General features: G+C 40.4%; 1 protein-coding gene across 1 annotated transcript in view; it reads left to right on the forward strand.

The window, feature by feature from the left end:
- The window catches only part of LOC101053791 (uncharacterized), a 101,140-nt gene that overhangs the window by 9,175 nt on the left and 65,723 nt on the right, over positions 1-26,242 (forward strand). Inside the window, exons 3-5 of the mRNA XM_074397227.1 lie at positions 19,993-20,190; positions 22,606-22,680; positions 22,767-23,025. Coding sequence (XP_074253328.1) covers positions 19,993-20,040 — 48 coding nt within the window. The 3' untranslated portion in view covers positions 20,041-20,190; positions 22,606-22,680; positions 22,767-23,025. The remainder of the gene's footprint in view (positions 1-19,992; positions 20,191-22,605; positions 22,681-22,766; positions 23,026-26,242) is intronic.

The following is a 26,242-nucleotide window of genomic DNA, read 5'->3' on the forward strand; positions in this document are numbered from 1 at the left end:
CCGCCCTCTCCCCAACTCTGTCTCCCATGAAAACAAAGATGGCCAAGGCTCCCAAGGCCTCTTCACACCCCATGACTGCACTCTTTGCCACATCTCCCAGCCCTTCACGAGGATGAGAACAGAATAAGGCTGGACGTAGCAACCTGAAATGATGATTACAGTTTGGTTTGGATGCTCCACTTACGATGAAGCTCAGTGCATTATGAGAGGGAACTCAGAAAAAGCATGCGTGTGCATCTTTAAGCTCTCTTGCGCTAAATCTATGTATAGAAGTGTGTCTGCTTCTCTGTATATGAGCATCCTAGGGCAGAAAACAGCTATTAATGGGAAGCAGTGTTCCTAATCATGACATTGACTATTGACTTAGGAGCTTATCCCTGTTTCTAGGTTTGAGGGACACCCAGTCAGTACTGAGGGAACAGCCCAGAGGGCTGGTTTGGTTTTTTTGCTTGTCACTGTGTTCAGCTCACGCACAACTTAGAAGGGGACTGTGTGGACGCCTCACTGCACACAGGCAGGGCCACCATCCAGAGGTTCTCATTGGCCTTGGCATTGTTGGAGAAACAATGACGCTGTTTCAGGCGCACCAAGCATCAATCAGGGAGGCCGGACTCTGAGCCAGGCCCTGCCCCTTGAGGGAGGTCTGGGATCCTGGTGACTGCTTCTCTGCACATTGACCAGAAAGCAAGCAGAACATGTGAATGCTACTTCTTGGCAAGAGAAAAAATATGTGCCTTTGCTTTGGGCCTATGAGGACATATAATCAGCTAGGGAACTCTGAGATGGGTACTCCACTCATGGCAACAATGACATAAAGTTTGAAAAAACTTCAATAATGATTTTATTTTAAATGAAATCTTCATTGCTGTTGCTGGACCCCAAAGGGCAAAGTGTTATTTATAAAGGTTGAAGTGAAAAAGTTACTTGACTTTTAGAAAATGACTTTCACCTAATTAATTAATTAATATTCTGCCTCATTCCAAGGAAGAATGTGAGGCAGTTTATAAAAATGCATGTCAGTAAGGAACGAAGTTGGGAAAAGGGAACCAGCGTAAAGTGAGCATCCGCTACTGTATGTCCATAGGTGCTTAAGTGCTTAGAGATGTCCACAGCCACAGAAAATGGCATGAGATTGAGTTTTTTCTCCATAGCAAAAAAAAAAAAAAAAGTTTAAAAAAAAGCTTTATGTTAACTTCTATCTAAAAAAAGGAAAAAAGACATTGTTTTCAAGATGAACTATCAATTATGTGTTACTTGAAAATATTTCCTAAACATCTTTGATACCTTTAACCCCAAAGAAAAATGTTGACAGGGGAATTTGCTCTGACGTCTTTTGTATTCACAGTAAAAAAGCTCATCTTGAAGTCTGTTGGGATTTTACATTGGAGAAAGGCTTTACGATATTCTTTGACGATCTTTAATGCTAGCACTTGGCGTTTTACTTTCTATACTTACTTCCTATAAGATAATTTGATACTTTTCAAAACGTAGGTCATGTTCTACTGCTTCCCAGTAAATCCCAAGAAATCAGTAAATGATATATGTTTTATTGCCTTCTCTGTTTTTTGTTTAGGTAGTCAAGAGGCAGATAATATGAAGACCTCAGAGAGGTTCCTTATATTTAGGAGTATAAAAATTCATGTGTCCTCTGCCACAACCAGCCTGGTGACTTGGTTGCCTCTCATAACCCTCTTAGTTTCAGTTTTCTCATCTGTAAAATAAGGGTATGGGATTTAGTTGATCTTTAAGTTGCCTTCTAGTCATAAAATTCTGTGTTTTGAATTTTCTGTCAACTAGAGAATCCATTAATGTAAGCATGATTTTTTATATCTAGTTATATTTTTACATATATTTCAATTGTTATAGAACTTGCATGTAAAGAAGAATACAGGGCATTTCATTATGCAGTGTAAATCAATAAAATGAAAATGTGTCCATTGACAACATTTGTATTTTCACCTATTACAGAGCTGTGCCATCTCTTTGAATACAATACACTTTTATGCCCCATTAAAGCATGCTTGACATAGCTTTCAACTACTTGCAAATGCTGAGAAGTTGAAAAACATAACATTTACAAAAGATACATCTGGTGCATATTTATATGACTTGGAATAAGGAATCATTTAAATACTGCTGAGCCATCTCCATATTAGGAGAAAAGATATTCCATGTCCATATGTGAAATTGTTGATAAAATACATGTAGGTTTAAATTTCTCTTACACATTTTTTCCTTGACACATGTTAAAAATATGGAAGTATTGATTAGGGATTAAATCATCTATTTGAGTTGTTGGAATTGCTTTTCTTTTGAATTTTATAAATTACATCATTAAATCTAAGTTTATATGCTAGAGGTGGTAAGTTTTCAAAGGGATTAAAAGTAGCATTTCATATTTAGAAAAACTGCTTCTTATTCAGGTGCAGGAGTTCTTAACCTGGAGATCAGGGACTCCTTAAACATTTAAAGATGGGCATCACGGGTTCTATGAGCCCCCTGAGTTTATATGGTAGCATTGTATACATATGTGTATATGATTTTTATTTAACTTACAACGGTATCCTGAAGTGGCCCTAAAACTTGGAGTTATAGGAAATACCTGGGGTTACTCCTGATGAGTTGTTTCACCCTGAAGTACATAAGCCATCTACCTTCTGTAAGCCTCATCTCTAAATTTCTGTAGCTTGCCAGTATTAAAAACTGATAATCTCAGTGTGATTTCCAGCTTCAGCGTTCTGGAGCTCTGAGCCAGAAATTTACCTTCATCTACCTAAATCCTTAAACCACCAGTGCCCTCAGCATTTGTTCTTTGGGACTGCATTTATTTTAACATTGAAATTGTGGAGGTCTTGGGTGGAGTATGGGAGAGGTTATGCTGAATAACTGTAGAACTACATATGTATCAAGTTGGGGAAAAAAAAGCACACCTAAAAATCATATAGCTCTTCTAGAATGCCATGTGGTACGGCATATGAAATATAACTTCTCTACCCTCCAGCTCACACACACTTTAATTAATGTTATGGGCTGTGCTTTAAACTGAAAGAAGTGAGAAAATCAAGGTTAAGGACGCTCTGTTCTTTACCATGGAGAAGAAAAAAAGAGACAGCTACGTAAATTAAGGATTTTGTATCTCCTTGTCAATTTCTTATCTGAATGATTTCTAAATCAGAATAATGCTGAAGATCTGTTTTCCCATCAGTTCTGAGCCTGAGGAATTTGGAGCTGGAATTCTGAGCCAGGAAACAGCCCTGTTTTGAATTCAGAGGCTCTACTGCTGAGCACAGATGCCAGGCTTATGATACATTCCAAAAGGTTCAGCTTGATATTTCAACCCCAGAGGTCGGAGAGAATTCCTCAGAGGGGCAAATGAAGGATAGCAAGAGTGGCCAGGGAATCTCCAGTTATCCTCCTGGGAGTGTCAGCACCTCAACAAGCTTTGGTGATATGGCCAGGCAGGTGGCACCCACCTTTATGAAGCAGAATATTGTTCTGGTGGGCCCTGCTGGCGTCAGGCTATGAGATACTTCTACCTTGTCGTATGTTTGGCATGATGTAGCTCCAACATCTGGAAGGCTTTCTAAGTTTCTCACCTTAGCTATTAGGGTACCTTATAGACTCAACCTCCAATGCTGATATGATCTATTGTGCAAAAATTCTTAACTTGAGAGATATTAATTGAAAAGATTCTCACCCTTACAATTCTTCATGTCTGTGTGGTAGTTATTCGTGTGGACTAACTTCACATGCATGCTGCAAACCTGATTCTAACTTCAGAGGCAGGCTCCCACCCCATCTTTCTTTCCTTCTCCCCCTCCCCAGATGTCTAATGATATTGCGGATTTATCAAAACTCTTTCAATATAATAAGGGGTGGTAACTTTTTGAGTTTAAGCCCCCAAGGAGACTGCTTTTCAGAAAGAGCGGTCTGAAGGGGTCCCATAGGGCTAAGATGTCTGCAGTCATGAACTTTCTATGAAGTCCAACTTAAATCACATACATTGCAACTTATATTGATGAACCTTGGGAGCCTGGGGATGTTGAGTTTTTATTTTTTTTTTAAATTATCAATCTATTTATTTATTACCAATTTATATTTCTAATGCTTGACAGAACTTTTCATGACGAATTAAAATGATAAAAAATATGATTAAGGATTGAAATAGCACAAACCAAATTTCAGTGAGGAAGGAAACAGAATAAAGAGCTAATATGAGGCTGAGTATGGTGGCTCATGCTTGTATTGGGAGGCCGAGGCAAGTGGGATCACTTGAGGTCAGGAGTTCGAGACCAGCTTGGCCAAGATGGTGAAACCCCCGTCTCTACTAAAAATACAAAAATGAGCCAGTGTGATGGCGTGCACACCTGTAGTACCCCACTACTCAGGAGGCTGAGGCAGGAGAATCGCTTGACCCAGGGAGGTGGAGGTTGCAGTGACCCGAGATCGCACCACTGCATTCCAGATTGCGTGACAGAGTGAGACTCTGTCTCAAAACAAACGAAACAAAACAAAACAGAGCTAATATGTACCTTTTTTTTTTTTTTTTTTTTTTTTTTTTTTTTTTTTTTGAGAGGGAGTCTTGCTGTCACCAGGCTGGAGCAGTGGCATGATCTTGGCTCACTGCAACTCCTGCACCCCCACACCCACCCTGCCCTGGGTTCAAGCGATTCTCCTGCCTCACCCTCCCAAGTATCTGGGACTACAGGCACATGCCACCACGCCGAGCTAATTTCTGTATTTTTAGTAGAGACAGGATTTCACCATGTTGGCCAGGATGGTCTTGATCTCTTGACCTCGTGATCTGCCCTCCTTGGCCTTCCAAAGTGCTGGGATTACAGGCATGAGCCACCATGCCCGGCCAATATGTATTTTTTCCCCCTACCAAGGACCATATCTCTAATGCTCCAAAACATTGTCAAAACTAGAAATACATTCTGCTCTGAATTTTTCCTTAAGCAATTCAGTTACCAATCTGCCTCTTACATTATTGACCTTGATGGAAAGATACATTGACTCAACCTGAGAAGGTGGAAGTTCAGAGTAAATTTGACTAATGATACTGTGTTTTCATCTTTGGTAGGAGAGGCAATAAAAGAATGCTGACTTTTGATGCCATTTTGTCTCCATTAGGAGAGATGTGAAATGACCTGTCCCGCGAGAGCTCTAGGTGCTGTTCCTCTTTGTTTCTCTCCAGCCACCCCAGCAGAGTTTCTCCTGTTTGGCAGTCGACATGTGTGCAGCTCGTCTGTCCTTGGGTAAACTACACTTCGGCTTTTGACCTGGGAATATTCTTGGGTTAGGAAGCTTTTTGAACATATCATTGATAAAGCATCCACAATAAAGTGGAATGGCATGCCATCAATAATGTTAGCTGGCTTAGGTTTAACCATGACCCTGTCAGCCAACAATATATCTCTTTATCCACGTGCGTATACACAGGGTGATACCATTTGACTTCAGTAGCATAAAGTCTTTGGAAGAAGAAATGAAATAAGCGTATCAAAACCTCCTTAGAAAAAACTACTTTGTAAGTCAAAAGTATTGTTACTCTCACAGTGACTCAGTGTTGCTCTGCCACAGCTGGAGGTCATAAGACATCCATGAAATGGAAGGTGATATAGAAAAACAAACAAAAGAAGATTTCAGACACATAATCTTTTGCTATGCACCTTATTTAACCGTTTCCAATTCCCTTTGCTAAGGCCCTGGTAGTCCCTGCTGCACTAAATTATTTTAATTTGAAAACACCATTTGTGTATCATGATAACTTTTTTGGTTGAATATTGTGATTCAGAACTGGGGACGGAACTTTACCTTGGAGAGGTTATGTATTTGCATAGGTGAGAATTGGGATCGTTAAACTCAGATATCTACTTTGGGATTTGCCCAGGGAATACTTTTTATGTCTTATGAACTTTGATAGTTATTTCATTAATTAGTTATTTATGTGAATTCCAGGGCAGTTTTGCTAAGTAAATATGAAACAGCCAGTCTGAATGAAAAAGAAAATTAAATATTCTGTCACCTTACTCCTCTCCAAAATCTTTGAGACCAGAACTCTAAATGATTCTTCTACATTTGCTATTTAGAAAATATGACCACGGTGTTACAAAAATGAAGTAAGAGTTTCAGTAAACTATTTTTGTTTAGGGCTGGAAAATGTTATTTTAAATGTAGGAACAATTCCTTTTCTTGACTAGTTGTTCTAAGAATAATATACAAGTTCTCAAATTTCCTGTTTTTATCATATTGTCAATAGGAAGATTTTGCTGATGGAAATAATTACTAAAGGAGATCAGGAAATGTTCTCTTAAAAGTATAATTCTCCACAAGAAAATACATGAGCTACAAAATTATCCCTCTAACTTTGGGAATTTATGGGTTGGTGAGAGCAATAATGAATGTTCATATTGTAGATCCAGATCTTAAGAAAAGCCATTTTGCCAATAATCCTCTGTGAGGAAGCAGTGTGAATTAATTAATATTGAAGAAAGCACATTATGTGTCTGTATGCTTAAATGGCTGGCCCATTTGGACTGAAATGAATGATATATTCAGCTATAAATTCCAGTTAAGTTGGTGAACCAGTTAACTCAGTAAACGAATTAAGTAGTTCTAAATTAAAAAAAAAATGAATTGGATAATTCTAGTAGATAGATCAAAATCAGAGATTGCTGTAAAGGAATATGGACATAGCTCCTGAAATGAAGAATTTCTTGTGATGCCATTTGCAAAGATGTCACAGAACATCTTTTGTAATTATTTGAGATTAATATGTAACTTTTTTGGTAATATAAAGTAGGAAAATAAAAAGAGTAAAGGACTTCAGTAAAAATCTGGAGGTTTACAACAACAACAACAACAACAACTATATATATATATATATATATTTTTTTTTTTTTTTGAAACTTACATGTGTTTTGAATAATGAAAGGCTTTCCTTTCTTTTATTTTGGTCACAGCTTTTTAAGTAGCTAATATATTTATCAGCATTCGTAACCTGAGTCAGATGAGCTGGTCATTGGTGGTTTTTCTGGTGCCTCTGATGCCGATTTCAACTTGTTTTCTAAGGAGATAGTATTTATTTACTTTTTGCAGAAATAATGTTGACTCCTGGCCTCTCAGTTTTGGTTTATTGCTTTTTGCTCCTTGGATTTTCTTCCCTTTTGTCCTTTTTCCCTCTTCACATTTAAAACTAATCTCCTATTTCCATGCTTTTTCTTCTTTGCTTCACTCTTTGGTTCCCTTCCTTCCAGTGATATTGCTAGAATTTCTTCTCGAAATTTTTCTTCTCCATATTTCTTGATTTTTTTTTTTCCAAGTTGGAGTCTTACTCTGTCTCCCAGGCTGGAGTGCAGTGGCACAATCTTGGGTCTTTGAAACCTCTGCTTCCCAGGTTCAAATGATTCCCCTGCCTCAGCCTGCAGAGTAGCTGAGATTACAGGCATGTGCCCTACATCTGGCTAATTTTTATTTTTTAATTTTTTTTTAGTAGAGACAGGGTCTCACCATGTTGGCCAGGCTGGTGTTGAGCTCCTGACTTCATGATCCGCCTGCCTTGGCCTCCCAAAGTGCTAGGATTACAGGCATAAGCCACTGTGCCCAGCCCCCTTCTCCATATTTCTTAAGCATCTACTGATTATCCTTTGTCCATGGTCCCCCAGTGCCTCCCTGTTCTTTTTGCTTCTATAGTTACTGTTCCTTGTGCTCTACCTATAGAGATTTCTATATGAAGCCACTGGAAATTTCAAACCGATGTTGATGAACAAAACGTTTTTTACACATTTTTCATTATCTTACTAATTGGAGTTGCTCCTGAATTTCTTTTCCACAGTTGCTCAGTCTTGCCTTGCCTTCCTAAGCAGAGGTCATTTCTTCTTCCTCACTTGCCTGTATCACTCTTTCTTTGTAAGGTAGGCTTTGGTCACATCTAAGAAAATCTACGTTTAGAGTGCCTCACCAGCTGAACCCGGGAGCTTAGTACATTCTCAGCAACCTTCACAGAATAGGTGGCACCTTCACAGCCATTTTTTTTTTTTTTTTGGAACAGACTTGCCTGGGAACAGGAAGACTATTTAGATAGGAGGTTGGCATCATGTGTGTCTCTGGGCACTCAGACAGTGATGAAACAGGGGCTCTCTGCTTACCACTGTTTGTGACACCGTAGCAAACCACTTAATTCTCGGCACCTCTCTGCATTCATGGACTCACTAATGATCCCCTCATAGGGTTTTGTGGAATTTTGCACTTAGAACCAGTAACTCTGTAATCCTGTATGTTCTTACCTGGGTAGAGAAAACCTAACACTGTACAAGTTAGACACAATAGACACGGTAGATGCAGCAGAAGCTAGGAAGGGTAGAAATAATACCAGTAACGTTATCACTCTGAGTATCTGAAAGCACTCTCATACCATCCATTTCTTTTCATCGTCACAACAACCCTGAGGATGTGTGAAGGCCACAGGCTTCTCAGTATGGAGCTGGGGCATCTCTTTGGGCCGCCGCTGCCATGCGATTCATTTGGGAGGAAAGAAATGCCCACTAAAAAACCACTGGGATATTATGAAGGTAATGGCTAGTAAGAGCTCATCCTGAGTGTGGAAAATTGGAGCCATTCAGCCTTGCAGAAAAGAAGAGTTCTATGTTTCATTCCCAAGTCCGGAGAAAAGAAAACCTTTCCCTTTCTTTCCTCTTTGTTGTTTTTGGCAAGACTCTGTAAGGCTGCAACTCACATGTAAGACACACTGGGCCAAATTTTCAAAGAGCCTCTGTACTTTGCATGTGTTAGATTTTTCATGCCCAGCTACAGCTCTGGGTGGTGGTAGAGTTTGTGGGGTGGAGGGGAGGGTGGGCACAGATGGGCTTTTCACATTTGCTGCCCCACTTTGAATGTGGAAATATACTAACTTTTATGAGATTTGGTTTTCTTAAAAGCAAGGTTCTTTAAGGAGGCTTGTACCTTCAGCAGTGCAGTTTTGAAATGAACAGTTCTGAAAATGATAAGGAGATCTGTGCCTGTCTGCCTGGATAATGGTAAGAAGGTGGTTTATTGTCTGAAATAGAACTCAGCCAAAAGAGATCTCCAAATTATCACAGAGCTTGTGTGCGTGAGTGACTTTCAGTTCCTTGCAGGTCATGAAATACCTTTTTCCTAGGTACTTTTTGTCCAGAATTGACCTTCACTGGAGAACGATTAAATGTCTTGGAATTAGTGATTGGATAACAGAAAGCTTGAGGGTTTGGTTTATTAGGGGAGATATGTAGATTCCTTTTTACCCAATGTGATCACGGGTGACTTCTAACTTCCTTGTGTTGGCTCTTTGCCATCTGTACCTGTTCAGATAGGGTAGGTTATTATATGGTAGAAAAGAACCACCAAAATCACAGTGGCTTAAAATAACAAGAGCTTATTTTTTGCTCTCACTGCATGTCCATTATGGGTTGGGAGGGGGCTTATCTGTCACAGACACTTAGAAACCCAGGGTAATAGAAGTCCCCTCTCCACCTGCTTCCACATCTACCATAACCAGAGGAAGGCAACATGGTGAGGCTCACCCTGGCTCTAAAGCCTCTATCCAGTAGTGACACCTGTCCCTTCTATTCTTATTGGCCAAAGAAAGTCACATAACCATACCTAACTGCAAAGCAGTTGGGAAACTGCCCTGTGACTACCACATCATCTGTTAGACGTAACTGCACAGGGAAGGGATTTCTCTGTGTTTATTATAATTTTTTTTTTTTTTTTTTTTTTTTTTGAGACAGAGTTTCGCTCTTGTTACCCAGGCTGGAGTGCAATGGCACGATCTCGGCTCACCGCAACCTCCGCCTCCTGGGTTCAGGCAATTCTCCTGCCTCAGCCTCCTGAGTAGCTGGGATTACAGGCATGTGCCACCATGCCCAGCTAATTTTTTGTATTTTTAGTAGAGACGGGGTTTCACCATGTTGACCAGGATGGTCTCGATCTCTCAACCTCGTGATCCACCCGCCTCGGCCTCCCAAAGTGCTGGGATTACAGGCTTGAGCCACCGCGCCCGGCTGTGTTTATTATAATTAATGCTGCTAGCATGAATTTCTCTGCCCCAGACATTTCTACATTGGTAGAAAAAAGTGTTGTCACATAGCTTCACAATTGTCTCCATGAACTGAAACTCCTGTATTCTTGGAATTTTATAATACAGTAGTGTCGAGGACTTTTGATACTTTGAAATCCTTTCAGTGACAAGGACTGTGATGAAAATAATAATGATAAATTGAAAACTCACACATAGAGAGAAATACATCCCTTAAGAAGTTGCTTTAACTTCACTTCCTTTTCTTTCAAATGTGCTTTCGAGTTTTCATCAAAGAACAACATATTGTGATCAGATTAATCAACATTTGAGGGATAGGAATTAAGACTCAGAGAAGATAGGTAGAGTAGATTTCTCAAGTTTCTAACATTTCAGTTAAAGTCTTTGTATTTTGGGATTTGAAGGCCACCATCACAGCCATCACCACCATGACTGCCAGCACCACCATTATCCCACCACTACCAACATTATTACCACCACCATCATCACTGTCACCACCACCATCACCACCACCACCACCAGCATCCCACCATCACCATCACCACCACTATCACCACCATCACCATTACCACCATCACCACCACCACCACCATCACTACCACCATCACCACTACCACCACCATCACCACCATTACCACCATCACCATCACCACCAATACCACCACCATCACAACCATCACCACTACCACCACCATCACCACCATCACCACTGTCATCACCATCATCACCACCACCACTATCACCATCACCACCATCACCACCACCACCACCACCGCCAATCACCATCATCACCACCATCACCATCACCACCACCATCACTACCATCACCACCACCATCACCACCATCACCAATATCACCATCACCACCATCACCACCACCACCACATCACCACCACCATCACCACCATCATCACTACCACCACCAGCATCACCACCACCATCACCACCACCACCATTATCACCACCACCATCACCATCACCACTGTCACTGCTACCCCTACTACTGCCACCATCACCATCACCACTGATACCACCATCTATCACACACTCGTGTGACCCATATAATTCTTTTCAGACCACCATGGGGACCATAAAATTAGGTGAGATTTTTAGCAATTAAATTTATTTTTTCTACACATTTTATAATCCAAGAACTAAAAACATTTATGGCAGAAAATTGTTGATTCAGAACTGTCTTAGGGACTGGGTTTAGACTAAACTTGTCTTTCTCATTCTTTGTGTTTTTCATTTTTCAATATTCTTCTCTCTTCCTTTAAACTTGAAAGAGAACCAAAGCTCAAAAATGCTACACTTCATAACATGCAGGGGCTGTGTGTACTGCAGCACTGACCTCTAATTCCTTTCCTATCTAAATGACTTGGGGGTGTCCCTTTGTAGGCTAAAGATGTGGCCAGGATTTCCAAAGGAAGGGTTTTTTTTTTTTTTTTTTTTTTTTTTTTTTTTTTTTTCTGCCAAACTCTGCCAATCAGCAAGGGGAAGCTAGAAGGACCACTTGAAAGTAGAGTGACATGTTTACCAAATTGGCATGATTTGGTGGAATCATCTTTGGCAGATGTCACGTTATGAATTCACCTGTCTTTGATTTGGGTCTGATGCTCCAGGCCTCTGGGAACAGTGCTCAGAGTGGGCTTGGAGGTCATTCCCGTTGCCCATTGAGCTGTAGAGGTTAAGGTTGTGTTGTTTCCTCTGGCTTATGTGAGGAGCGATGGCATCTTGGACCCCTGCTATGGCCTGTGCAGTTTTAACAACCCTTAGCAAGGCTTCTAGGCATTTGCATCTTTAACACCCATGCAGGCTAGGGTAGCAGCAGAGAGGTGAAGATAGGGAGATTCTGGCCCATGGGTAAAAGCCCTAAAGCTTTACCCTTCCCCCTTCAAATATTAATAAGACAAGGATGCTATTAAATTACCAATCCTGGCTCCAATTGAATATTTGCCAAGAATCCCATGCTCCCGCCTCACATAATACGTTTATTTTCCTTTTGGGGATTTGTTTTCTGAATCAGTTTACTTCTCTGTGGTCCAATAATCACCAAATGGAATTTGCTCCATCTTTCATCCTTCATCATTAGGGGAAAAATACAGTATCATTTTCTGGCAAGGAATAAATATCTCAAAATGAAAGGCAATATTTAGTGACCAAAAAAGCCCCCAAACCCTCAAGAGTACAACTTTTCTGATGAATCAGAACTGGAAGTGATTAAGGGCTCAGTGCATTAAAACAAAGAGCACCCACATCCATTTCTCCATTTCTTAGGAAAATCAAACATTGTCTTTTAAGTAAGTGGAGGCTGCTTAACCAAACTCTTTAACTGAGCCATAGATAAGTGCATTGACGTGGTTTGAGGAAATGTGTAGAGGAAATTAAAAATATTTATTTTATTGAACTAATGGCTGTCTCTGCAGGAGATTAAAGTAGCAATTGAGCCCGTAACTACAAGATAGATACTATTCCGAAGTTTAATTTCTATTTATTTAGCTCCTGTCAACTTCAACTTGAATAGAAGTTCGACATTGTTGTAGCTTACTAAATGCTATGAGTGTTTCTTGACTATAAAATGGGGTTGCCTCAGATGGTATTTTTAGATAAAAATGTACTTGGAAAAAAAATGTACTTGGTTTGATTATTTGAATTAGTGGAGCTTTTTTTTTTTTTTTTTTTTTTTTTTTTTAAATCGATTCAGAATTTGAAATTCCTGTGAATCTAGGTTGCCTAAAAATTTGTTGTGTTGTGGAGTATTGTGATTTTAAGACCATATATTTTGGTCTTGCATGTTTGGAAAGTTCCTTATGCCATTTTACAATGCGTTTCATAAGAAAACATTTTTAGAGGCATTATTTAGAAATCAGGGCTAGCTAACTATTTTCATTTTAGGTTGCTTCCTCTTAGCTACTCTGATCAGAGCATACTATTAAAGCTTGCTGGTATTCAGCTTACCATTAGAATCTTCTTCGTGGATGTACCACTGTAGTGTCTATTTAATTTTCATTTTGGATTTATAAAGAAAGGGATATTGGAATGCAAATCATTACACTGACATGGCTATGGCTCAGAAGGCAGATAGTAGCAACAGAAATTGTTAAGTTTTAATGAGTGCTTACTAAGTGCTATGTTCCAGGTAATAAGCTAAATGCCCATTATTTTGTGTGGATACAGAAACCCTATTTTGTAGTAACTACAATTCCCATCACTTTGGAGGTGAGGAAATTGACAACTCAGAGAGGATACCTAGCTTTCCCACCCGCCCCTAACCGGCAGTGGCAGAATGGTATACTCCTGACATTCGCAACTGGGTCTTGCCACCAAATATAGGGGACCTCTCTTATAACAGGCAGCAGCCTGGGTATTTCATTGTGATCTTAAAGCTCTTGGGATGAAAGGTGACAAATGCAAGGCTCCATTTCCATTCTCCTCCACTTGGTAGAAATGCTCCTGCAAAACAACCATGCATTTCAAGCAGGCTTTCCATGGAAAAGCTAGTGTGGGCACACACTCAATTCAATTCCCAGGGTGCTTTCTCACAGAGCTTCTTCCACAGATTACAAAGAAAGACTGGGAACCTAGCCCATTATTATTAACATTTCTACAAAGTTATTCTGGCTTCTTTCAGGACCATATCAGTTTCAAAGATCGCTGTTGGGGTGGGAGCAACTGAAGTTGAAATAGTCTGAAATGTTAAATGTAGCCTTGGAGCGGAAACTTTTCTTCGGAGTTGAAAAGTCACTGGAATATTCATAAGAAACGTAATATGAGCACTAGATACCAAGTCAGTGTCAAAACTTTGTTTCAAGCTGTATTTGCTGTTTGTTAAACTGGCTTCTCAGGGACTGGCTGGGCGATAAGGTAAGAAGGCGAGTGGGTTGGGTTCCTGCATGCCTTGAGAAAGGTCTGGAGGTTGGGGCTCCCCTTCCCCGTGGAGGGGAATCTTTCATCCATAGGACTTAAGATTTTGAGGAGCAGTGGTAATGGAGTCCAGCCCTTCCTGATCTGGGAGGACCATCTCTGACTCAGATATGAATCTCATTTCTTTATTTTTCCACCTGTGTTGTGCATGAGATACAAACTGTAGTGGTATCCATCGAAGATCATGGTGTGGTGTTTTGCGAGTACAGAAGTGGCACGATTTGCATTTTCTTTGAAAGTCTCCTGACCAAGATATTGATTAAAAAAAAAAAAACATGGAGGTATAGACCCAGATGGACATCATCTTAAAATTCTGGAATTATACCATAAAACTAACCAAAGGGATCAAAAACTGATGACCTAAATTTCCCTTCAAGAATGAATAAATCTCTCTCATTTTTTCCCCCTAGGAACTCTACTCATCTGTAGTTAATCTTAGAATTAACATTTAGCAAATTACTGCCTCAATGTCTTAAATGAGGTATGTGCCTGGTGGCTCTGTTGATTAGAACCTTGTGCTAATGAGGTCATGGGTTCAGTCCTCAAGAGGGCTGCTTCATTCATTGTGGTCCCCCTCCAAGCCCCAGTCAGATGTCCAAATGGCCACTGGTCACAAATGGCCTTTTGGGAAAGAATCAACAAAATTTTTCACCATTTATGGTAAAAACAACTCAAAGCAGATGACTTGAGTTAATTTGGAATATGACAATGATCCTATGGGGTAACAAAATGGTACCCTAGAGGCTGTAAGGACTTCTTGCAGACTGTGCCAAGTGCCACATTTCCTGGGGGTGGCTTCCTTGCTGGGAAAATTGATTGATGTGTGTGGGAGATTTCAATCCTCGCAGTAAAAGGGGAGTGCCATCTAATGACAGTAGGAGGCTGAATGCTTATTGAAAATGCAGACTCAGAGGGACTGCATTTTGTTGTATTTTGTTGAATTTTATTGAATTTTCACTAGTCACTTATCTAAAATAGGAATCATTTTGGGCCTTCTGATTAACCTCTGAAGTTGTGCAACCCATGGGACCATTTCTGCCATTGCCAGGCCACTCCAACCATTTGTCTCCAGCTGCCAGGAGACGCAGTAGCTGGGAGCACTCAGAGTGAGGGTGATTCTCATTCTCACGTATTCTCTCCATTTTCCACTCCCAGCCCTCCCTCAGAAAACCACTTTTTCAGGTCCAGTTCCAATGCCAAATCTCTCCCAAGCATGACTGGATGCACTGATACCCTCTGAGGCCATTTTTTTCGATTTAGGAAAGACAAATGCCCAATGAGCTCTGCTGGCTTTCTTTCAGTTACCAAGAATCCCTTTTCCAGGGCAGACGCTGGTTCTTTTTTTTTTTTAATTTTTTAAAAAATTTTAATCACTATGCCCCTTTCACCTAGCAGAGTGCTTTTTGAGTTGAATAAATACGTGTTGCATGAATGAGTGAGCAGTTTAAAGAACCAAATGTAGAACTGGTTCCATTTAGATGAGGATAATTTTTAATGTTATAATTTTCTTGTGTTTCTTTTTACAAAAGTGTATGTGATTATTGAAAATAACTTAGAAAGTAGAGAAGAACAAAATTTAGAAAATATAAATCACCTGTAATGCTATCCCTTAGAGATAACCTTCCTTGCCATTTTGGAGTTCATGATACCTATATTCATATATATATAATATATACGGAACTCTTGACAGTATGTATCATTGCATAATATTTTTATTCATTATATATTTAATATAATGAATAAAAATATTCATCATTTTTATTCATTATTTAATATAATGAATAAAAATATTCATTATATAGTATAATGAATTAAAAATATGCAATGATACTGTCAAGAGTTCTGTATATAATATATATGAATATATATTATACAATTATATATAATGCATATATTAATATATATATTCATATGTGAATATATATATTTTTATATGATATTATATATTCTTCCACATTATCATTAAAAAAATTTTTAGAGCATTTCATTGCATGACTGTACTTCAACTTAATCAGTTGCATATTAAAAGATACTTGTAGCTAAAATGTTTTACACAACTTTGTTTATTTCCTTTGGATAAATTTCTATAAGAGAAATTGCCTGGAGGCATGGTTTTCTAATTTAATATGTGTTGGCAAGGTATTGAAGAGGTGGCACCAATTGTCATTCCTACTTGCAAAAATCTAGCATACCACCACTCTCCTCTTTTGTCAAACAGTGAGTATTATCATTCTATTAAATAGTTTCTAATTTCACAGGCAAAAAGTATACCAGTGTTCTTATACTTTGCATTTCTTTTACTAATAGTGAAACTGAGTTTTTAAAAAGTCTGGTCATTTAAATGTCTTCTTTGCAAATTGTCAATAAATGTCCTTTAAGACCTATATATTTGGGGAGGCAGTATACTTACCTCTTTCTGTTTCATAGGGCTGTTCTAAGAGTTTGTTGAAGGAATCTATTTGAATATGTTTGAAATCTACAAAGCAGTACACAAATGTATTGATCAAATGCGTGACCTGGTAGGGGAAGGGTCAGGAGGAATGGTCTCTACTGACAAATGAGCTGAGTACTGGATGAAGGCTTGGGTAAGATTTGTTGGAGGATGGATAGGGAGAGGCACCTGTACAGAATGGGAAAGAGACCTTTGGCTGAGAGATTTGTGACTTTGGGAAGGTCTCTGGAAATAGATAAAGTCAGAAGCAATACAGGGACTGGCAGCTGGAAATGAGAGCCAGTGAGAAAGAGCAGGGAACAAGACAGGCCAGAGGAACTGCAGGAAATAAAAGAGACTGAGTGGAAGCAAGAGACATCTCAGATGTCCCAAAACCACCAATGGAGAAGAGAAAAAAATGGCAGTGCCATTTCTCTGAAGACTCACCAGTAGGCCAGTGTAACCAGTGTAACCAGGGCAGCAGGTGTGTTCAAAAACAGACAGGGAAACAGTGCCACTGAAGTCAGGTGTGGTCCCATGGCCACAGGATGCCTGTGCTTTCCAGTGAGTCCCTGGAGGACATGCAAAAGGCATGCAAAATAGGTAATTCAATAAAGACAAAATATAGCACTAAAATTTCCCCAGCAAGCATATGATCCCATTTATGTAAAATAATACATAAGATATGTGTAGTATATATAATATTTATGCTATATAAATATTATATATGTACTTTATTTTATTATTATTATTTGAGGTGGAGTCTTGCTCTGTTGCCCAGGCTGGAGTGCAGGGGCATGATCTGAGCTCACTGCAACCTCTGCCTCCCAGGTTCAAGCGATTTTCCTGCCTCAGCCTTCCAAGTAGCTGGGATTGTAGGTGTGTGCCACCATGCCTGGCTAATTTTTGTATTTTTAGTAGAGACAAGGTTTCACCATGTTGGCTAGGCTGGTCTCGAACTCCTGACCTCAGGTGATCCACCTGCCTTGGCCTCCCAAAGTGCTGGGATTATAGGTGTGAGACACCACACTCTGTTTATTCTTTATATATTATATATGGATATAGGCATATGCATGCATGCCCTTGGTATTCTTGAGATAGTGGTAATTCAGTGGGATAGGGAGAAATAATTATATTTGCTTTTATTCACCTTTTAAAAGTATTGTCTTACCTGTTACAGTAAGTGCATATTACTTCTCTAGTTGAAAACAGAAAAATTAAAGGAATATAAACTATGCTGTGAGTGTTGCTTACCATCATCCACTCTGCAGCACACAGGGTGGGGAATTCCCGAGGTAATGGGAGCTAAAGTTCTGGGCTGTCATTGGAGCCCAGGCTCACTCTGGCAGGGGAGTCCCAGGGACCATCTGACAGTCACACCTGGGTTTCTCAGTCACACCTGGGTTTCTCAGGCTTATTACTATCTTACACTTAGATAAGGGGATACTTAGGTGACAAGAGGAAGCTGTATCTCCTTGGCAGGAAGACCCTGACCAACAGGTGGGACATTTCTGTGGGCTGGGAGCAAACACAGGTCTTCCTGCCGGATCAGGCGAGGGTGGCTACATTGCAGGGGGGAGACACGGATTAATTGCAGAGGAAAGAATTTGAGCTTGGAACCAGGTGCAGTGGCTCACATCTATAATCCTGGCACTTTGGGAGGCTGAGGCAGGCAGATCACCTGAGGTCAAGAGTTTGGGACCAGCCTGGCCAACATGGTGAAACCCTACCTCTACTAAACATACAAAGATTAGCTGGGCGTGGCAGTGTGCGCCTGTAATCCCAGATCCTTGGGAGGCTGAGGCAGGAGAATCCCTTGAATCCGGGAGGCAGAGATTGAAATGAGCCAAGATTGCACCACTGCACTTCAACCCGGGTGACAGAATGAAACTCTGTCTCAAAAACAAAAACAAACAAAAAAAGAATGTGAGCTTGGTGGAGGAGGGCAAAACCTTTCTTCTTCAGCTCAAGGGCTGCCATTGCAGAAGGTGAAACAAAAGCCCTGACCGGGTGGAGTTTTATGTTGCTTTATAGTAGGTGAGCTGCTTTGAGGCAAAATTCTGTTTCCCGTGTCCTTCATTGGCCAGGTACTGTGCCAGGGCTTGACATGCAGAAACGAGGCTGAGGTGACCTCTGCTCTCCTGAAGATCACAGTTGAGCTGAGGAGACAGACGGTACAAGAGATTCCAGAACAACAGAGTGTCACCACACGTGGCAATGATGGCTCCGCAGGAAACCCACTAGGCATGAGGGTGAAGATCAGGGCTGGGACTGCTTTGGACTAGAGGCACTCTCTGGCAGGTCTTTCTGAGCAGAGAACATTTCAGGCGAGTCAAGGATGAAGCGGAGGGGTTGACAGGTGAATAGTGGGATGAAGGAGGCCCGGGAGGTGGGCCTGACGCGTGTCCTGTGCATCTGCAGAGCCATGAGCTGGGCTGCTACGTCAGGGTGGGTTGTGAGAGGATGGCTTCCTGTTCAGGAGTTTGACTTTCTCCCAAGTGCAAAGGCTAAGTCGTGTGCTCAGAAGTCCAACACAATGATGGAGTGCCTCTGCCTCCACTTAGCGCCTAATACAAATGTGCTGAATGAGCGAAAAACAAATACAGTGTATGGATGCTGCATTCTCAGAAACATTCCATTTTATTTTATTTTTAAACCTTGGTTTCGACTTCTATTACACAAAAAGTCACTTCCGTTTAGATTTGTTTTCGCTGCAAGACCAAGCTACAGTAGGAAGAATAGGGTCAGGTGTTTAGCCACGTGCCTGCAGCTAGAGGGAAGCAGCTTGAGATGCCCTCCAGCTGCCTGGACCTCCCAAAGTGCTTTCTCGAACCAATCTGTCCCCTTTGTCATCACCCGGCATGCTAGGCTGAGCAGGTATTCGTATTGACTCCACTTTGAAAATAAGGATATACAGCCTGGGAGAAGGGAAAAGGCTTGGCAAGATCTCTGGAACAAGTGCCTGTGTTCTGGTGAGCTTTCTGTGAGCCCAAGGCAAATGGTAGCCACGTTCAGAATCATTTGGGCTCCGACCAGTGGCTTCAGAGGCCTTTTCTGGAGGAGTCTGGGGCAGCAGGAAGCAGCTTAGGGGCGGCCCTGACAGACCTTCTGTACCCCTTACCACTTCCACACTGTTGAGCACGTAGTTGATGTCTGTTCAGCAGGTGGATGGGAGACTCCACCTCCCCAGTCCCACTCTGTGCCCAATGGGTGTCCACATCCTAAACTTAGGATTCTGAAGTCCTGAGGTTTGGGCAGGGCCCAAGAAGATTAATAGAAGTTTCGGCTTTCTCTCCCTGTCCCTACGCTGAAATATTTGTGTCTGTAATGATTCTGGATGTGGTACCTGTCTACCAATGAGCATCTTGGTCCTCTGCCATCCTGAAGCCCTGGCCCAGCTTCCTCCTTGAACTTGTTTCCAAGGGAGTCTACTGTGATCACTAGGCTCACCCCTTATCATGTGACATTCATTTAGATGTGTCAGCATTTGGGGACACGTGTGTGACATTCAGACTAGCTAATGTAGACTTTCAACCACCTTCCATTCTATGTTTCCTAACAGGATTCCACTGGTAATTCTTTGGAGCAACACTATGCCTTTGCGACTTAATCATCAGCATTTGGAATACAGTTTCTTTTGTCTGAGCTCGAACTGAAAGAACCCACAGTCTGTGAGTTCTAGCCATTTAGAAAAAGGGCAGCTGCCGTAAGACGTGAACTTGGCGTTTGAAATCAGCAGAGAACGAGGAGTTAGTGTGAGGTAAAGAGACAAACATGGGATTTGGAGATGTTGGAGGGCTGGGTTCCACCTGCTTCTCACTTGCTGTCATGGGACTTTGGAGTGGACAATTTTTGTGATCTCACTAAAGCCCATTCTTATCACCTTTTAGATGGGGGATAATACCATATACCTCATAAAATATTGGTGAGGATTAAAAGAGAAGAATTCAATACCTGGCACATAAGAAACACTCAAGAAATAATAGTTCCTCTTCCCCTTAACTCTTAATAATTTAATTAATCATTCCAAAAATAGAACATCCTTCAGAATAGACTCCTACCCATTTGCTGTTGATGGGACATCCAAAGGGATGTGCAGTTCTTTTGGTGTATAGTAAGTTGACTTTGCACTTTAAAAGGGGAAAAAGGAAACCTCTGGCACCTCAAACAATAGCCTTTTAAAGTCTGCGCTGGCCACCATTCCGAAAGAATACTCTATTAACATACTTTCTTATAAACGGAACTCCACTCATCAAATATACATGTTAGTAGCCTGCAAAGTCAGAGCAGTGCTTGGCAAGCCTGAGGACGTTTCCCACGAGTGCTGTGGGATGGCATAGGCAGGGGAGACCCTTTAATTTTGTGACATGGTTTGGGGGGGCGCCAGTGTGAGGTACTCTTGGCATGGTTTCTTCCAGCTCTGAGCCTGATCTGGGGCTTGTCAGGACTCCACATATCCCATCCTTGCAGGCGACTCCCTTTGAAGTCCATGGGAGCTCTTTGAATGGAAAACACACACAACAGGGTGTTGATGACAGTAAGAATCAGGCCTGATATATGTGAGGAATAAAGGTGCTTCTCACCCCAAATGTTAGCTCTTTAGCCCAGAAACTATGGTTTGATCATTAAATAAAAGAACATTCCCCTCCCCTCAAAAAAAACCCCACAATCTACCACCAAAGCTCCACCATCCATTTGCTTTGGAGATGATAAACCTGCTAATTGCTGGAGAGTTTTAATTAAGCAACAGATACAGACAATATAGGGCTGTGTTTTTACTTTAAACATGTCAATAGAATAAACATTTTCAATTCCAGGGCAACTTGCTAAATGAAAAAAAAAATAAACATTACTTTCTTTTGAAATACCACTTATCGGGTGTGATAATTTAGAAAAATATCTCTATTAGAGATAGTTAGAGACCTTTTTTTTTTTTTTTTGGTTGAAAATGCAATCGCCGATGGAGCGCAAAGCTGCAATTTGTAGACAGGTTAAGTAAATTAAATCACTCACTGTCTTTTTTTTTTTCCAATGGCTTTAAAAGTTAAAGGTAATTTGCAAAGAAAATGCTCAGTTTGAATTGGTTTGTAATATCTGTTAATGATCTTTAAAAAAATCCACTTATTCACAATTCTGTCCCTGAGGGAATTCCAATGTGCTATCAGAAAAAATTTCTGAAGTCTGAAATGTCATTAGCTAGTGATTTCTTTGAAGTAAAAAGCCCCGAAAAAAATAAATTATATAAGGTATACAAGTGCACAGGACAATCACTTTGATGAATAATATCTCTTTTTTATAATGTTTCATACCTAAAAATGCAACAATTGAACTTCAGGCTGGTAAATTACAGAGCCATCTTTTGAATTACCTCAATGTAGGCATGCCTTCTGTTTATTTCTCACATATATTGAGTTATTCCATATATTTGTAGATTGTTGATATAAAAACAGTAGTGTTAGGAACAATTTGGATTATATTCACTGTGTTTACCTTTTGGAGACACAAGGTGTTGCCTGCAGGTGTTGCCATCCAGGGATTAAAACAATAACCTGTTTCCATATCACATCCTAGATCCCAGAGCCACGTCCAGTGAATGGAGGTGCAAATGCTACTCAGCCCAGGAGAATTGTTCAGTATTAGATAACAGAGCCATGAAATACTACACCAAAGGGAAAATTTTCTTCCTGACCCCAGCTGGTGATCAGTTTTTGCCTGGAAGCAGGGGAGTCTTTGTAATACAATACTTGTCAATGTTGCTGGTTTGGCTGCTATAAATAACTAATTTTTTTGGTGAGGGGAGTATGGGAGGAGTTGGATTTTACTAAACTGTTGGCTACAGGTTAATTAAACATTTCATTTAAAAAAAAGCATTTCTTATAGCCAGACTAAATTTGTTACCTTTTGATCCCATTTTATATAAGGCTAGAAATATATGAGCCTCCAGCAGGCTCGTCATTATTGTCATTATTTTATACATTGGACCTTCAGCTCCATCTCTCTGTCTCTGTCTCTCTCTCTCTGTCTCTCTCTCTCTCTCTCTCTCTCTCTCTCTCTCTCTCTCTCTCTCTCTTTCTCCTCTCTATGCATTACTCAACGCTTAGCTAAATTGCAGAGAGTCCCAGTTTCATTCATTCTCCCTCACGGGGAAGGCATTGTCTTCTTCTTCTTCCTCCAGCTTCATGAAAATCATATGCGTGGTTTTTCCGTTTCCTGTTCTGTAGCTGACATCAGGGGAGCAAACTGAACACAGGTAAGTGCGGCTTGGTTAGCAAATTAAAAATTGATTGATTTTTATGAAGAGATTCTATAATATTTTCTTATTCCCTTTACTTCAAGGAAAATGGAAATCAACATTTGAAACTTTTAAATGGAAGCTTTATTGGGGTTCCACATATGGAAGACTGCAGATATCAGGAGTGTGTGATATAAATTAATCTGGAGTGACCATATGCTCTGACTGCCTCCCAGGACAAGAAGGAGAATGTGACCAACACTCCTGAAGGCCTCTTTCCCCTCAAAGATAACCACTGGCCTGACTCCTGACATCATACCTTGGTTTTGCTTCTTTTGAACTTCATGTAAATTGAATCACATGGTAGGTATTCTTTTTAAAATTTCCTCTTTATTGCGATAAGAACATTAAACATGGATAGATGTTCTTTTATCTGTCTTCATTCTCTCAACATTATTTTTGTGACCGGTATCTGTGTTGTCGGGTATGCTAATAGTGTATTTTCTTTGTTTTATTTTCTTCCCTTGTATCAGTAATATAGCACAATTATTTATTTATTTATTTATTTCGAGGCAGGGTCTCTCTGTCACCCAGGGTGGAGTGCAGTGGCATGATCTTGGCTCACTGCAGCTTTAACCCCCTCGGCTCAAGTGATCCACCCACCTCAGACCCAGGTTAGCTGGGACTACAGGCTCATGCCCCCATGCCTGGCTATTTTTTTTTTTGTTTGTTTGTTTTTAATTTTTGTTTTTGTAGAGACAGGATTTTGTCATGTTGCCCAGGCTAGTCTCAAACTCCTGGACTCAGGTGATCTGCCTGCTTTGGCCTCCCAAAGTGGCATGCACCACTGTGCCCAGCAGTTTATCCATTTTGTTCTTGGTGAGCATTTGAGTTGTTTTGAGTTTTAGGCTATTTTCAGAGAGTTCTCCTGGAAGCTTTCTCGTGCACATCTTCTGTGCTTGTGTATACGCATTATGTTTAGTCTATATATAGACTGAAGGGGAAGTTACCAAATTGTAGGGCATGATTATGCTCAACTTTAATAAATACTGCCAATGCCAAACAGTTTTACAAAGAGATTGTGTCATTTTCCACTCTTACCAGCAGTGGGTGATGCTCTACCCTTGCTAGCTAGCACTTGGCATTCTCAGTCTTTTTGATTTTGGTCATGTTGGTGGTATGTATAGAGTCTCATTGTGGTTTTAATTCCATTTTCGTGGATTATTAGTACATTGAGCATCTTTTTCATGTATACTGGCTATTTGGATATTCTCTTTTGTAAATGGTGATATTAAGTCTGTTTTCTCTATTGATGTTTTCATCTTTTCTCATTGATTGGTAGGAGATATGTATTCTGGATATAGCGTTTTGGTTATACATGTTAAAAACATGTAGCACTCTGAGATTGACTTTTCACTCTCTTTATGGTGCTTTTGGATGAATAGAAGATTTTAATTTTTGTGCTTGGTTTTGCTTTTTGAAATAGAATCTCGCACTGTGGCTCAGGCTAGAGTGCCGTGTCTTGTGCATGGCTCACTGCAGCCTAAATCCCCAGGGCTCAAGTGATCCTCTCACCTCAGCCTCCTGAGTAGCTGGGACTACAGTCATGCACCACCATGCCTATCTAATTTTTGTATTTTCATTTTTGTAGAGATAGGGTTTTGCCATGTTGACTAGGCTGGTCTTGAACTCCTGGGCCCAAGTGATCCTCCTAACTCAACCTCCCAAAGTGCTGGGATTACAGGCATAAGCCACTGTGCCCAGCCAATGTTAATGTTAATGTTAATGTTAATATAGTCTATTTTCCCTTATGGTTAAGGCTTTCTATGTGTCCTATTTAGGATAGCTTTGCTTATTTCAAAGCCATGATAATATTCTTTCATATTATCTTTTGTAAGTTGTGTTGTTTCACCTTTCACAATTAGATCTACAATCCACATGGCATTGATTTTTGTATATGGTGTGAGGTTGGAATCAAGTTTGGTTCTTTACTCTATGATATCTACTTACCTTTCATGATTAATGGAAAACACTTCTTTTCTTTGATGCTCTGCAGGGACACTTTTATCATAAATTAAGTACCTGCTTCTTTATAGAATGATATGACTTTTTAATTCTGTTAGTGTGGTGAGTTATTCAATGGGTTCTTGAATGTTAAACCAATCTTGCATTTCTGGATTAAATTGAACTTGGTCGTGATGTATTATTTATCTTATGCATGTGCTTTGGTCGTATTTTTAAAAATAATTTTTATAGAAATGTTTATGAATAAAATTTACCTGTAACTTTCTTTTATTGTAGTATCTTTGTCAGATGTGTTATCGAGGTTCCACTGGCTCATAAAACAAGTTGAGAAGTGTACAGTCTTTTGGAAATTAAAACATAAATGAGGCTGGGCACAGTGGCTCACGCCTGTAATCCCAGCACTTTGGGAGGCTGAGGCGGGTGGATCACGAGGTCAAGAGATCGAGACCATCTTGGCCAACATGGTGAAAGCCCGTCTCTACTAAGATACAAAAATTAGCTGGGCATGGTGGCACATGCCTGTAGTCCCAGCTACGTGGGAGGCTGAAGCAGGAGAATTGCCTGAACCCAGGAGGCAAGATGCAGTGAGCCGAGATTGCGCCACTGCACTCTAGCCTGGTGACAGAGCGAGACTCTGTCTTGAAAAAAAAAAATAAGTGAGTCTAATCTCATATAGTAATTAAACATATATGTAGTTTATTCTGTGTAAGTACTCACTACAGTTTTCTTTCTTTCCATGTTTCTGTGTGTTTTAACTTAGACTTCTAGCAAGAAGCTGATTTTGTGTGAGTTTTGCGTGGGAAAGTAAATAGGAATTAGACTATCTTCTAGGAGTTTCCATATGGCACTCAGCAGTATGTTCATGTGCCCAAGGCTGAAATTTGTTACTGCATCTCAATCCTGGAACTCATAATCAAGGCTCATCAGTTGAGAAACCTTTTTGGACATATGACAAGCGTTCACATAAAACATCTGATCCCCACCAAGAAGCTTCGAAAACTCTTATCTCTGACTTTTGACCTCATCAGTCACTGCTCCACAGACTTTTAAATTTTTATTTTTAAAATATCCTTTAGTAGCACGCATCTCATTCCTCATCCCAGCTCTCCTTTCCTACTTAGTATTGTCCCAGTTCGACGCCTTGTCACCTCTTTCCTGGGCAATGACATCTATGGGATACTGTTCTCCATTTCATCTTCTTTTCAGCCATGCAGGTGCCGACTCTGGAACAGAAAGCTAACCACATTAGTCCTTTGCTGAATACCAGGTGATTTCTCTATTGCTCTGCAAGATGAAGTCCAGGTTTATCAACGTGGTGCAGATTCTTGTATGATCTGGTGTCTTAGTCCATTCAGGTTGCTTAACAAAAATACCTTAGACTGGGTAATTTAAAAACCATAAAAATATATCACTGGTGGTTCTGGAGGCTAAGAAGTCCAAGTCCAGGTGTTAGCAGATTCGGTGTCTGGTAGGGCTTCATAGATGGCACCTTGTTGCTGCATTCTTACATAGTGGAAGGGGCAAGGAAGCCCTTTTTATAAGGGTACGAATCTTA

This window comes from Saimiri boliviensis, chromosome 1 (assembly GCF_048565385.1).
Source record: "Saimiri boliviensis isolate mSaiBol1 chromosome 1, mSaiBol1.pri, whole genome shotgun sequence".
Lineage (NCBI taxonomy): Eukaryota > Metazoa > Chordata > Mammalia > Primates > Cebidae > Saimiri > Saimiri boliviensis.